Genomic DNA, 14352 nt, shown 5'->3' with positions numbered 1-14352 from the left:
GACAAGTCTTGAACCATCAACCTCTAGCATGAAAGCCTGTCCCTTACAGAGGACGGCACTCATGTAGATGATCTGAACTTGGAGAAAATACTTCTCAACACTGACGTGTTAACACTGGCTTTGTCTGGTGGTCTGCTCAGATTTTGATCATTACATTGTTTATTCTAACCAAATTAGCTTTAAGCAACTAGATTGGTTGGAAAAACAACCAATTTATTCTTAGAATCTATCCAAACTTTATCCAGCTGACAGCAACTCTCCTCCAATCTCCCACATCTTCACTGAACACTGAGGCTGTTTAGATGCCCGTCAAAATTCTTGCGCTTCCCGAACCACTTACCGAACCGGTCACGTGGTATCACGGTAGCGAGGCCTCGGACGTCATCAATTTTGGCCCCTCCTCTAAATGAATCACGCCTCGACTTGTGCTTCTGGGAAACGCCCCCTCCATTACTCGACACACGCCTCGAAGCCTCGGCTCATCTCATAACATCACTATCAGTAACCCAATCCGTTACTGATACCTGGGCTGATCGTATCGGCTGAAAACGTATTTGAATCAACCGTTAAAAGAATGCACCATATATCTCGCCATGTGATTGAAGGCTTTATCCTTGACAAAAACATTGTTTAAAAAAAAAAAGTAAAAATTAAGACAGATATAAAACTTAATATAATTTATTAACAAATAAGAGAAATAATAGTTCCATGTAAAGTGAACTGGATTGGCTCTCCGATATCCGATCACCAATATCTGATCCAGCTAATTAGTCAAAATTGGATCCAATATCCTTCCTGGTATCAGATTGGTGCAACATACAGTCGGTACATCTCTACTGTCCCTTCGTTTTTTAGTCTGGGTTTTCCCTCCTAAAAGCGTTACATGTGGGACCCAGCCTTGGATAAGTAGAAAACCACAGTTAAGGAGCAACTCATCAGAACCTACAACCAGTTGTCAGCTCCTGGTCTCTCTAACCCCTGACCTACAGTTTACAGCTCTAGCTGCTGCAACCCAGACTCTGCTGCAGTAGGAGATGATGCATCTTTGTCACGAGCATGATGTGCTACAGAAACCTGAGAGAAGAAGATGAAACATCAGCATGTTCTCAGTAGTTCTATCACCCCAAACTTCACTTCAATGTGAGGCAGAAATCCCTGCATCCTCCCGCTAACAGGCAGTCTATGTCCCGCCCACGCAGAGCGCAGCATTCTGTAACAGCAACCACTCGGCGTGTGGGGTGTAGGTGCGATCCACAGCTAGGACAAAAACACGTTCCCACAGTCTGATCTGGGCTGTTAACATGTCATTCAGGAGGCCGGGATCCCACTGGGAATCAGAACTTGAGCTGAACTGTGAGCTCTTCATCAGGATCCTTGGCAGTTTCTGCAAAGATGCAGCAGGTTGATCTTCATGATGGAAACAAATCCTACAGGATGCTGTTGAGAACAATATGGGTGTAAAAATGTATTACTTACCAAATGCAAAGAGTCAAAGGTGATTTAAAGGTTAAAATTTAAGTTTTGATCTCTTTGATCATTGGCTTGAATTGATGGGGAAAAAAACCTTTATTAACAATAAAACAGAAGGAATGTTATTGACCCTTTAAATCAACTGTAAACCCTTCTAATGTAGAAGATGACCTTACTGCTGGACGTTTTCTGGGTTTATTCCAACATGTTTCTATGTTGCAGCAGCAAGTTAATATACTATTGTGCTTCCATCTCGTGTTTGAACAACGTAGGAAGATTTGGAGCTTAAATACAACATCCCCCCAATATCACCTTGCTTCTCTCTAGCACATCATGTGTGAACCTGCTGACACAGGTGTGATTAGACATATTGAAAATGTTCTCTGAAATAGGCATCACATCTTAAAAATGCACTAAGCCTAATCTAACATTAGGCATATTTGAATTTATTTAATACAAAAAATGTATTGTGTAAAGATTTTCATTTGCATCAAAACCAATACAGTAATTTTCATCTACCTACGCATATGCAAAACTTTACATAGCAGAGCTGGAGAACCTGAGCCTGTCATAAATGGCTNTTGCATCAAAACCAATACAGTAATTTTCATCTACCTACGCATATGCAAAACTTTACATAGCAGAGCTGGAGAACCTGAGCCTGTCATAAATGGCTGGCTGCTGCTGGAAGTTTAAAGCTTTATTATGATGGAAGATAAGGCTATACCCTAGTGAGTTTTTCAGAAGTATTTTTCTTCTTTTTTTTCTGTAAGAGTGATGAAAAGGATAATATATAAAACATTGAAGTAGAAATCGAGCGATACAGATTTTTGAGGCCACTACCGATATTGATAGTTTTAAATTAGTCTAACCGATCAGCATAAATGTGCTGATATTTCAGTAGCCGATGTTGGGTTTTTTTCTACATTTACGTGATAGATATGACACAATGATAACAAGCCTTACTAAAGTCTCAATTTAAATTTAGAAAAAGAAACTTTTTTTGACAAATCAAACAAAACATTAATAATTTATAGCAAATTATGGAGATAAATTGGGGCTATAAAGTTTGCTTTTTAACTTTTTTTTTTAACTGTAAATTTTTTTGAAAATTAAGCTGGTCTACATGGACTGAGGAAGAGTTCATCTGTACATTAAAACAGGTCCATCCCTTTCCGGCTTTCACCACCTTTCACTCAATTTAAGGTCTGTCGCCTAGTAACCGTGACAGTCAACACACACAGCAGGCAAGGAATGGTTGTCGGACTTTACACTACTGTTCTGTGTGCTAATTTCTTGTATAATATTTTACCGTACTTAAAAAAATTCACCATTGTTCATCGCCATTTCCTTTCCTCTGAGCACTGATCAGTTGGCTTGCTTCGACCCGCAATGAATCGTGGGATACGGTAGTCCACGATGGATACAATGGCCTGTACTGTAAAGCACGGGAAAAAAGTCTGTATTTGTCCTTCTTGTATGAAGGAGTCTTCAAATTCGAACAGTCCACGGCGCCTTGCTAAGATGTAATCGGCCAATGAATCTGGCCCCCGGATTCCAACACATTAAAGATATTCCCAATTCTCCAATCGTATGGACGAGAAACCTATTTGTAAAATAACCAATCATTTGTGTTTGTGATTTGTTTTTAAAAAAAATGCTGCACAGCTTCCAATTATTTTTAATTTTCAACTGTTTCTTTCTTTCAGTTGTAAAACATATTGTTCAGATTCAAATCTCTCTTTTCCAGTTTACAAAATACTCTTCAATTTTAAAAGTATCGGCCGATACAGATTAAAACAAAACAAACCCTGAATATCGGCCAAAAAGTATCATCTGGCTATTGTATCGGCTTATTTCTAATATAAAGTACTAATGTTAGCTGTGGTAGTAGGACAATTTCTTAAGAGCATCTCTTAAGCTCCTGTATCAGTAAACATGCTGGACGATATGATGATTCAATATGAGCCATTATCACTAGCCCCATTAGGATGTGAAGGCAGTTTGACCTCCTTCATCGGGTGTACGTCCTAGCTGTTGAGTCCAAACTGCGACACGCTGTTTTACTGCAGGCAGGAAAATACTGATCATCAAACCATGACATCAGGTGCTAAATGATGAATCCCCTAAAGCAGAGATCACGTATTAGTGGACCGCGGTCCGGATTCGGAACCACCTGCTGGCTACTCAGGACCCAACCCGATTTAAAATATTTAGAAATTACCACATGTTGTCCGACAGCTGTGTCTAATTTCACTTGCGCCACTTCTCCTGTTTGTACAGTAAAGCCCTCCAGAGCGTCCACGGCCAGGCTGCACGTGATACAAATTAGCCAATGAGCGTCAGCTTGAAAAAGCGGGTCATTCTGGGTTGCTGCTGCTGCTGCTACTTTTAGACACAGCTGGCAAACCTGTGGCAAGCCGGGCGATGGGAAAGAAGGAGAAGAGGATGAGAAAAAGTGAAAGAAAGTGTGGACTGCTGGAAGAACTGTGGTGAACTGGTGACAGAAAAGTGAAATGGTGTGCTCAAAGATCACCCTGCACATTTTGAGTATGTGTGAATCAACCTACTGCTGGGAAGCAAATGGTCAGTTCAGGTGTCTTAAAAATATGCGAATCAGGAAGGTGTCTATATACCAAACTGAATGATTTTTGTTCTCTACTTATAAAAAAAAATGGAAAATAGAAAAATGTTATAATTTTTTGTATTTAAAAAGTCAATGTATAACGTGGATGCATAAACACCTGATTTTATTTCAGTTTTAAATTCTATTTAAAGTTACAGATTATAAATAAAAATGTCTCAGGACCTTTACTGGTTGTTGATTTTCTTTATCGGACCCCGCTGATCTTTAATTGCTTACCCCTGCCCTAAAGGAACAGCACACACATCCCACCCCACCAGGCATTACTCTAAAACAAGCCAGAATTATTACAATATGACTTAAATAATAACACAACTTACTCAAAGATAAATACTTCCTCAAAGGACATGAAGGCATACAACTGTTTTGCTAAATAAAATTGATAGAGGTTCTAAACAAATGTTTCAGCAATGACCTATTGATCACCTGCATGTCATGCCACACCATACAGACACTCGGTCTGCAATTAGGAAGTTTCACTCCCATATACAAGTTAAATTATTACAGTGGACCCAACAAGCAGTAGCCTCACCTGCTTTCTGATTATATCAGCTAATAATTGATTGTTTAATGGCATGTCTGCTCTAGCATCCAAAGTGGTAGATTTAGAAAATGAAACGAAAAATGCACAACTGTTTTTTTTTGTTTTTTGTTTTTTTCGTTCTTCCTTGCAGTTCAACTTTAAGTCGTCAATATTGTAATAAAACAATATTTAAAACAGAAGGTTAGTTTCATAGAATACAGCAGGGAAGGTGGAGGAGTAACAAGGAAAGCTTGTTCATTCGGTCATATTTCTAAACTTAGAAAGTTCTCTGAATGACCCAAAAAGAAACCTTGCAAGCCCATGTTTCCGTTTCTAGACCATCAGCTCCTGTAGGCTTCCGTAGGAAACCATCCCACACACTCCCACGTGTGTGGGATCTCCATATTTAGGATTACAGGTTTCCATGGGCACACTGCAGCTTAGAGATAACGGATGGATGTTCAGAGTGATCAGCTGAAGCCCAAATGCTCTTAGAGGGATGTTTGGCTGATGTTCCTCTGAAAGCATCCTCTTAACAGCTTCAGAGTTTCTCCAGAGGGCAGACATTCCTGTTACCCACTGCAGTGAGCTGGCGTTAAATGCTCATAAATCACTGCTTCTTGGGGGAGACCCCTGGAAGATCCTTCCTTCATTAAAATGGATACTAGGAGGCAGAACTGGTTTCAGCATTCCCAAAGAAAGCTGGAAGAGCTGGAAGTGAGTTGATCCCAAAAGAGGTTCAAACTTTGTTCAGGACTAATTGAAGCTTCATATTTTGTTCCTGACACACGGGCAAAAAAATAGACATCCAGGGATCTATGTTCACAGAAAGGAGATGGTCCTGCTACTGCAGAACGAGTTGGGAATCAGAGGAATTCCATAATATAAATCCTTTTCTTAAAGGCTGTAATGATGCACAGAAATAAGTTCTAGTCACGAGAAACTGGACAAAGAATGTTGAAATGAAATTTTATTTGAATATTTTCTAACATTTAGAACATAACAAGACCTTATAAGATCATAAAAAAAATGTGGAAACCCTGATTTAGGATATTTAAGATATTTAGAATCCTTAAGAACAAGTCTTCTGCTTGTTTCCATGTATCCCTTCTGCAAAAAAGCTTAAATGACAATTGAATTGGCTCTTCAGTTGGTCCTAAACTTCTGCAGATGCCCGGGTTTGAATACGTTTTTTTTTATTCAGGTGTGTTTAACCAGGAGAACATCTCAAACATGTTTGCTCTCCTGGATGGGATGTAAACACCCCTGATAACAGTCCAGTGTACTTTTTATGCTAAAATGCACCGTAAAGGTGAACCTGGTGGGTTCCACAACTCTTTTTTGACATACCTGGTGCTCTCCAAATGAAGCGGAGTGGTTCAATGATGCAGGCAGCAGGGTTTGTCTCAGCATCTTTCAGATTGATGCTGGTAAGCGTTTTTTACGCTCTGTGTGAACACACCTTTACAACACAAAATTGGAAACTTGAACAATGGCAAACATATCACATTATATTTTTTCTTTGTCTGTTGCTATAACTAGAATCTTAAAAATAGCACTGTTATCCCTAGGTTATTGTGTGGGGCAGGGAAGCAAGTCAGAGTTTATGTACAGTTGGCTGGAGCTGCAGAAGACCTGCCTTAAACATACAGTTAGAAGCCATGCAAAGGCATGCAACACCTCAGATTTTTTTGTATCAAACAGCTTAAAATCTGCACAGGGTTGGGTCATACAGTTGACCAGTTTAGTGTAGAGGGCTTATATAGTTTGTTTAATGCCAATACTTATTTGGATTCTGATGTTCTAAAAATGGTAATTCTTAATTTCTTCAAGGAGTCATAACATAAACACTGGGCCACGAACCAGAGAATACCTCGGTCATGTTATAACAAAGTACATCTGTGATAAAGGTTTCATTCTAGACTGCATCTATTGTGAGGATCCTCCTCCTCGTCCTCATCATGCATTAGGGTGTTTTAATTCAAATCTTCAGCTTCAGAGCAGCATGATTCTCCTAAGCAACCCCTAAGGAGAGAAAGTAAGTTATTTCGTCACGCTTCTATTCTTATCCTCCCCCTCCTCCCCTACCTTCTCCTTTCAGAGGAGAAGAGGAGGTTGGCGTCAGAGTGATGCTGGCAGTGTGGGCAGCTGTAGTTGGGGCCGGTTATAGGAATGAAGGAAAATTATAGTAAAGAAGAATTATTCAGGTTAAAGCAGTGAGGTAACGTCAGCGCTTCAGTTCATCCCTACCCAGGGACTAGATGTGTTTGCATGAATGCTCACAGCCTTTTGCTGGTAATTCCTTTGTGACGAATATTTGCACAACCCCCCTAAAAGTGTCCCTTCAACGCTGGGAACAATAATCCCTTCACTGCTCCAGATTTAAGCAGCGGGAAATTCCCAGTCGTCCCAAAATAATTTGGTGGTTTTCTGCAGTCTGGATGTGTAATTGGGTTATGGAGGGGGGGGGTTCCGTATAACTGGATATGAGTCAGTTATAAACTGAATACATTTTATAGTGAATAAAAACAGAAACCACTAAAATAAATTAGTTTCTTCTTGTTTTGATAAATTATGTTAAAAAAACAAAAAAAAACAAATGTATTTTGTTTTTCAGGCCCCTGAGCACTGACAGGATGCAATTTTGCAATTCATCCTGCTTACAAGTCATGGAATGGTCTGACATTTCCATCTTGGATGCATTTTCACTGTGAGACATAAACCAAAAAGAAAGAACAGAAATTACAATGTTTATCAATCTGTTCATTTTCCATCACGCTTATCTCTGCTGGGGCCGTGATGGATGCTGGTGCCTTACTCCAGCTGTCAGTGGGTGAGAGGCGGGGTCCACCCTGGACAGGTCACCAGTCCATCGCAGGACAACACAAATAGGAAAACAACTATTCACGCACACGCCCACACCTAAGGAGAATTTAGAATCTGGCACCCCCAATTTAAAAGGAGGGTACAAATAACCTGCAGAACATTAAAGCAGAATCAGCATGTTATCTGCTGCTGATTAATACTGTCATTTTATCAAATGTTTCTGCATAGTGAAAGGTTCCCTCTAGAGCTTCACTACAGAGATGGATCCTCTGGCCTTAGGGAGTCTGGGAGGAAGAGAGCCACTGGGTCTGAGTCAGTTTAAAGGTTTGATGTGTGGGAAGTTGACCCTTTCTGGAAGACAACATTTATTGGTTCTAATGCAGCTTTAGACACAGATCCAGTTCAACAACAGCCGAAACTGATGACTATAGAGAAGAGACAAAAATACATATAAAATTTAAAATGTATAAAGTCCCCATTAATACAACCAGAGTGGACGTTTCCCTGGAAACAGAGCATCTGTGAGTGTGCAGTCTCACCTTTTTAATGTGATGCTTAGCCTTACAGGTGCTCAGGTGATTCGTTGTTGTTTTTTTTTTTTAGAGCTTGTAGAATGATTCCACACCTTGCTGCTGTGGCAGGACCTTCTGGCAAACCAAATAAATCCACACCCACCAGAAATACCAGCTGCTGGTGGTGGTGAGCATGTTCCGCATGGACCCTCAGACCCTCTAGTAACAGAGTGAAGAAATTCAGGCATCTCCAGCAACCCAACTTTTCATCTGCAGGAGAATAAATTAGATCTGAGCTCTGCAACTGAATGATCCACTTCAGCAGTAGATTTTGCAGGTTACTCCCAAAAAGACCCACAAGTTCTTAAAAGAACAAATAACTGGATGAGAAGTACATCTATTATTATAAAACCTATTAATTTGTTTTCATTCCACAAAGAAATGTATCTGGACAAACCCCCAAAAACTTTCCATGTCCAATTTGTGGACGAGTTTGCAGCAGTGCAATGAGGAAGTCAAAAGAACTAATCAATATGCATATAGTCTACATATGGTTTAGAATTTTTTATTTTTGTCATGTTTCAGTTGCTGGGTCTCAATGATTTCTTTTTCATTTTGTTGTCCACATCACAAAAACCCTTGTGGTGATTTCACCCCAAACACATTTTGAGCAGAAAAATGCGTCTAACCGCTCAACTTGGACACTTGTGCATTTTAAAGTCAGACGATGTGGACGTTCAGTCCTATTGATGATCATCACTGTGGGCGTTGAGCTGCTCTTTTCTTCTTCTTGTGATCTAGAGCAGTGGTTTTCAGACTCATTGGTTGGGACCCACTGTCCTGCAAGTTTTAAATCTGTCTCTGCTCTAGCACACCTGCATCAGATGATTGCACTCCTTCCTCAGCAACCACCACAGGCTGCAGGGGCATGCTAATCGCCCATTTCTTTAAGTCAGGTGTGTAGAGGAAGGGAAATACCTAAAGCATGCAGGACAGTGGGTCCTGCATGCTTTAGGTATTTAGGTAACTGAACCATCACCATGGTGTGGGGCAGTGCTGGGAGTCCCCAGTGAAAGCTCACTGAAGTCGGCCAAACTGCCATTAGTATTGGCTAAAAGTGAATTTTTTTTTAGTGTTGTGATAAAAATTGCAAGTAACAAATATGTCTTAAAAGTATTTTTCACTGTTAGTTTTTGACATGTTTAGTCATTGTAGGCATTTAAGTGTTTCTCCACAGTTTCGTAAGAAAATATCTAAGTGGAGTAATAATAATCAGAGCGCTCACTTTTCCTTTAACATAAAAAAAGACATTCTCTTGGCTTTTCAGGCAAACCAGCAGGGTTAAACTCCTTTATATATATTATTTCTTCAGTTTTATGCTGACAGGTTAGCAAAATGAGAGATGATGGCTTGCAGGTAATGTCGGTCTCCCAGGCCGTTCTAGGTTCTCTGATTGGTCGGCGTCCAGCTGCAACAGTTCAGATTTCCCAACTCCAACATCCGCCACTTCGGAAGCTAGAACGCTAAAAACACGCTGCTCCCGATGCTGAGAAGGCTGCAAGATTTGCTGTTCACACTCAAATTGTGCAACTGGACCTCTTGACCCTTCTTGATGCCGTCACCCAGATGCTCTGATGCTCCCGATGATTTCCCATGGACGCACCATTACTGCATCAACAAAATTCAAGCAGAAATTTAAAAAAAACATTTGGAATAAGCCTCTCACATAACTAAATGTGGAACCAGATGTATGTTGATTGCTAGATGGTGGATCAAAGATTATCTGTAAGAATTGGACCATAATCAGGCCTAAAACACTGTCCATGTTCCTGATGATGGTAGAAGCTGCTAACTCCAGCCCTGCTTGTCTGCTGCCAGCTGGATGTGTTGGGCATGATCTCCTGTTTTAAATATAACTGCTGACCTGCTTTCACCCCGCCTGTTCTCACAGATGTGTGTCAGCAAAAGGAGGAGAGCACCGTAAAGCTGCAGGACGTTCTGAGGTGTTATTATTGACCAGCTGGAAACAGCCTGCTCCATTAATGGATTTTTGACAGCTTCTAAACCCTCTACAAACTTTAAATCTGACTCATTGTCCGTCAAATATCTCAAATGGAGAAATATCCTGTTTCCAACCTGTTGGACTGTTTTCCATCCTCCTGCTGTACAAGCTCCAACCTCTGCAGAGTTGATCGCATCATGAATTCAGATTTGGTCAGTCATGTGTCGTCTTTTCCCACACTGCTGCTTAGGCCTCAGGTGGTGAAACATGTCAGTTGAAAGAGGCCAGGCTTGTGAACAGGTCAGCAATCATTCAGCTGATCTAGTTTCTCAGCCGGCTTTAATGTCGGCGACCTCTCCACCCAGCGCCCTGGAAACCTCCTAAGCTTCTGAAATTAGGCTGTGGTCTGTCAGCAGAGATCAGGATCTTTATGGTTAAACCTAAAATGCTTGGAATTAGTTAAAACTGCAAATATAGACTTATTTAAACATGTTTGTCCAAGTAGCTTTAGAGGTTTTAGAGATTGTGTTTTCTAAATACATCATCTGCATACATCTCTGTGCTTTGCAGGCCCAAATCGCCTTTCTACAGGGGGAACGGCGAGGACAGGAGAACCTGAAGAAGGACCTAGTGAGGCGGATCAAGATGCTGGAGTATGCCCTGAAACAGGAAAGGTGAGCTGAGGGATGATAATAAACACTAAAGAAATATGAAATTTGTGTAAAACCCTGCAACAGCTCTATTAAGCAGCGTGCAGAGGCAATAATGGTTTTAGTCACAGATGAGAAGCTTCCAGGTGATCCCAGCTCACTTATTTCACTGCAAAGCAGTCAATCAATCTGTAGTTTTGCTACAGATTGATTTAAGATGCATTTTAAGACTAAGTTATTGTCATCACTAGATTTCACCAAAGTCACTAAAAAAAAAGACCTCAGTCCTGACTTGACCTGAGTTTCATGGACAATCTGTACTTAATTTAGGTTTACTCAAAGAAAAAAATGTTTTGTAAAATACTTGAGAAAATGTTTGCTAATCAAGTGAGCACAGATTTACACCTGATGACCTGTTTGAAATGTTACCTGTAAAAGTTGATCTATTTAAAGTAATCAGACCTGAAAAGATAGGTTAATTTAGCATAACCAATTAATGTACGGTAATCCATTTTAAGTTTAACCCTTTTTTCTGCTCCTTGGTTAAAAGCTCCATACTCCTTAACCTGGGCTTTTTCAGAAATGAAATAAGGTCAAGGAGGAGCTTAGACTTAAAACTAGACTTAGACTCAACTTTATACTTTTTACTAACTTGGAGTGTTTCTGAAATAAAACTGAATTAATTTTATATTTTTTTCAAATTAATTTTTAAATGTAAAGTCTCCTGAGACTTCATATAAAATAACTTTACCAAGCTGACATCTTTACAAAATACAGTAACACACGCCCAAGCTGCAAAAGAAAAGCACCTTGCTTTTGTTTGTTTTGTTTTTTTAACAAATCATCATTAACAAATGTTAACGTAAAGGTATATTTATTTTTATAACTGGAAATATTTTGCTTTATTAGTAGTTTAGAATAGTTTTCTATCTATATTTTAAACTAAATGTTCAAAGATTATTCTAAATGTGTGACATTTAGGGCTGAAGTAATTAATCAGAATAATCATGTCAAATAATTTAGTAGTCGATTAATCGTCAACTGGGGCATAGAGACTAAAACATGCCTTAAGCTGACATCTATAAACATTTGCATTTACCGTATTTTCACGACTATAAGGCGCACTTAAACGTCTTTTTTTTCCCTCAAAATGTGCAGTGCGCCTTATGGTGCGGTGCGCCTTATGTGTGTTGTAACTGCGACTTTTGAGACCACCTCATTGAGGAGATGATGAAAGAGTGGCTGAATGTAAGGAGGCCAGGTGTTTTTTTTCCACCCCTCACCATCGCTGTTAATATGTAACTCCATGCGTGCCCATCTCACAGCTGATGTGAAAAACATGGGGAAACAAATTAACGCTGCTCGACATCGGTGTGAACCGGACCCAGCAGGTGCAGCAGAAGCAGCGTGTTTACATGCAAAGTCAATGGTTGACGCGCATATAGGTGCAGCAAAAGGTCCCGCAGCGCGTTTTGGTGCAGCACGTCGGGAGCGTTTAAGCATCTGAAGCGCCGCCAACGCGCTTCTGCTGCTCGAGATGGAAAAATTGAAGTTTTGCTGCTGGACGCGCCGCATCAACCAATCAGAGAAGCTGATCTGGGAGCTGCCAGCGAGACAGACACAGCGCTCTGATGACATATGATATTAACGCAAATGGAAAAGGCTGGATGGATGCGTGGCTGAGGCAGGTGTATGTGAGAAGACTAGGTGGTTTTTTCCACGCATCACCATCGCTGCGTGCCCATCTCACAGCCGATGTGAAAAAAAGGTGAATCAAATGAACGCTGTGCTCGCCGTTATCTCGGGGGTCTGACAAAGGAGCTTCAACCGCTCGACATCGGTGTGAAGCAGCCGTTCGAAGTAAGGCTGCGAGCGGCGTGGGAGCGATGGATGACCGACGGAGACCACAGTTTCAGGATAAGAAGGCAGCGCCGGGCAGATTACGCCACAGTTTGCGGATGGATTGTAGATGCTTGGACTAAAGTGTCTGCTGGCTCTGTTGTTCAAGCTTTCGCAAAAGCCGGCATTATTTCTGAGGAGCTGCGCTGCACGGAAAGTGACTGACAGCGAAGAAGGGGAAACTGGCATGTCTGATTTAGCGCAGCTGTTTTATTCAGAAACAGAGGATGATGACTTTGATGGGTTTGATTAATACTTTGTAAGAAATACATGAATAAAGCACAATCATACTCAGTTTTGCTCCCGCTGTATTTTTCTCCCTGAAAACTTAATTCAACAGCAGCCTCTGGGCGGGTCTCCTCCTCTTCACCGCGGCTGCTGGCAGGTGTTTTTTCATCTAAATAATCTAAATCTTGCAGCTATATTTGCTGTGATCAGTGGGAATAAAGTAGTTTTAATATGTTTTTAAGTGAGAAAGTCCACCTGAAAACTTAATAATTGCAGTCAGTTCATCCAGATTATCTATTTCTGTCGGAGGCGCTCAGACCCCCACATACCAGCGGTGCGCTGACAGCAGAAATCTCTTCATCAGCAGCCTGTAGGCTGGGCAGCCTGGGGTTCACCGCGGCTGCTGGCAGGTGTTTTTCATCTAAATAATTTTAGCTGCAGGCACCAGGATACCGGCAATAAAAGCGAACATATTCCGTCAGCAGGTTTCAGGATTTTAAGTTAATTTAGGAGTGACCACAGCGCTGTGTCATCTGCGATGTGTCTGTCTCACGGCCAGCTCCCAGGTTTGATTAATACTTTGTAATAAATACATGAATAAAGCACAGTCATACTCAGTTTTGCACCCGCTGTATTTTTAAATACGCAGTAGAGGTATTTAAAGGTAGTAGAGGACATGTACCTGTATATAAAAAACGCGCCCTATAGTCCGGTGCGCCTTATGTGTGTGTTAAATACAGAAATGGGACACATAACTGAGAGTGCGCCTTTTAGTCCGGTGCGCCTTATGGTCGTGAAAATACGGTAGATAAAAAAAAAAAAAAAGAAAAAAAGTTTTGTTCTGTCGATATGCTTTATCCAGAACTCCTCAAGTGGAAAACTTTTAGTTTCATCTGGTTTAATTTAATTAAAAATCTTCTTTAAGGAACCTTTAGCTATATGATTATTTTTTGATTAATCAACAGACAGATTTGCTAAATAATTGTTAGTTGCAGCCCTGTTTACTTTAGACTTGATGGCAAATGGGACTTTATTCAATTTCCTAGCCTTCAGGTATAAATAGAGATACACTAATCAGGTAATATTTTTCTGTATCGCTCTCTATATTGAAGAAAATTTTAGATAGAGTATCGCTGAAAATGGACCCAATCCATAGGTGCAGATGTATTAATCTATTTCTTTAATGACTTTTAGTTGGATTGAAAATCTCTTGAAGAGCCTGAAAATGTACCCCTATGTCTTTGATTTAACAGTCAAACATGTGAACCAGTGCAGTTCCTAGTTATGACATGTTTCTAATGAACACTGGATGGAAAATACCTGGAATGCTATTTTCAGTTATCACGGACTTCATGATGCACTTTTGCTTTTAGGTGTTCAAATTCTTTTAATTACTTGTTTATTGTTTGCCCTCAGAGCCAAATTCCACAAGCTGAAATATGGGACAGAACTGAACCAAGGAGAAATCAAAGTACCAAGTTATGATTCAGGTGAGGATTAAAATGCTTTAAACCTCAAATTTGTTAAATATTGGGATGGATGGATGGATGGATGGATGGATGGATGGATGGATGGATGGATGGATGGATGGATGGATG

At 40.4% G+C, this 14352-nt stretch overlaps 1 protein-coding gene across 1 annotated transcript in view; it reads left to right on the top strand.

Annotated features, from left to right (window-relative positions):
- Positions 1-14352, top strand: part of LOC107094437 (striatin-like) — a 30870-nt gene that overhangs the window by 3903 nt on the left and 12615 nt on the right. The window contains exons 2-3 of the mRNA XM_015390026.1: positions 10548-10651; positions 14171-14244. Coding sequence (XP_015245512.1) covers positions 10548-10651; positions 14171-14244 — 178 coding nt within the window. The remainder of the gene's footprint in view (positions 1-10547; positions 10652-14170; positions 14245-14352) is intronic.

The sequence above is a fragment of the Cyprinodon variegatus genome, unplaced genomic scaffold, assembly GCF_000732505.1.
Source record: "Cyprinodon variegatus isolate N-32 unplaced genomic scaffold, C_variegatus-1.0 Scaffold481, whole genome shotgun sequence".
NCBI lineage: Eukaryota > Metazoa > Chordata > Actinopteri > Cyprinodontiformes > Cyprinodontidae > Cyprinodon > Cyprinodon variegatus.
The sequence above is the reverse complement of the archived record's forward strand: the minus strand, read 5'-3'. Positions and strand labels throughout refer to the sequence as shown.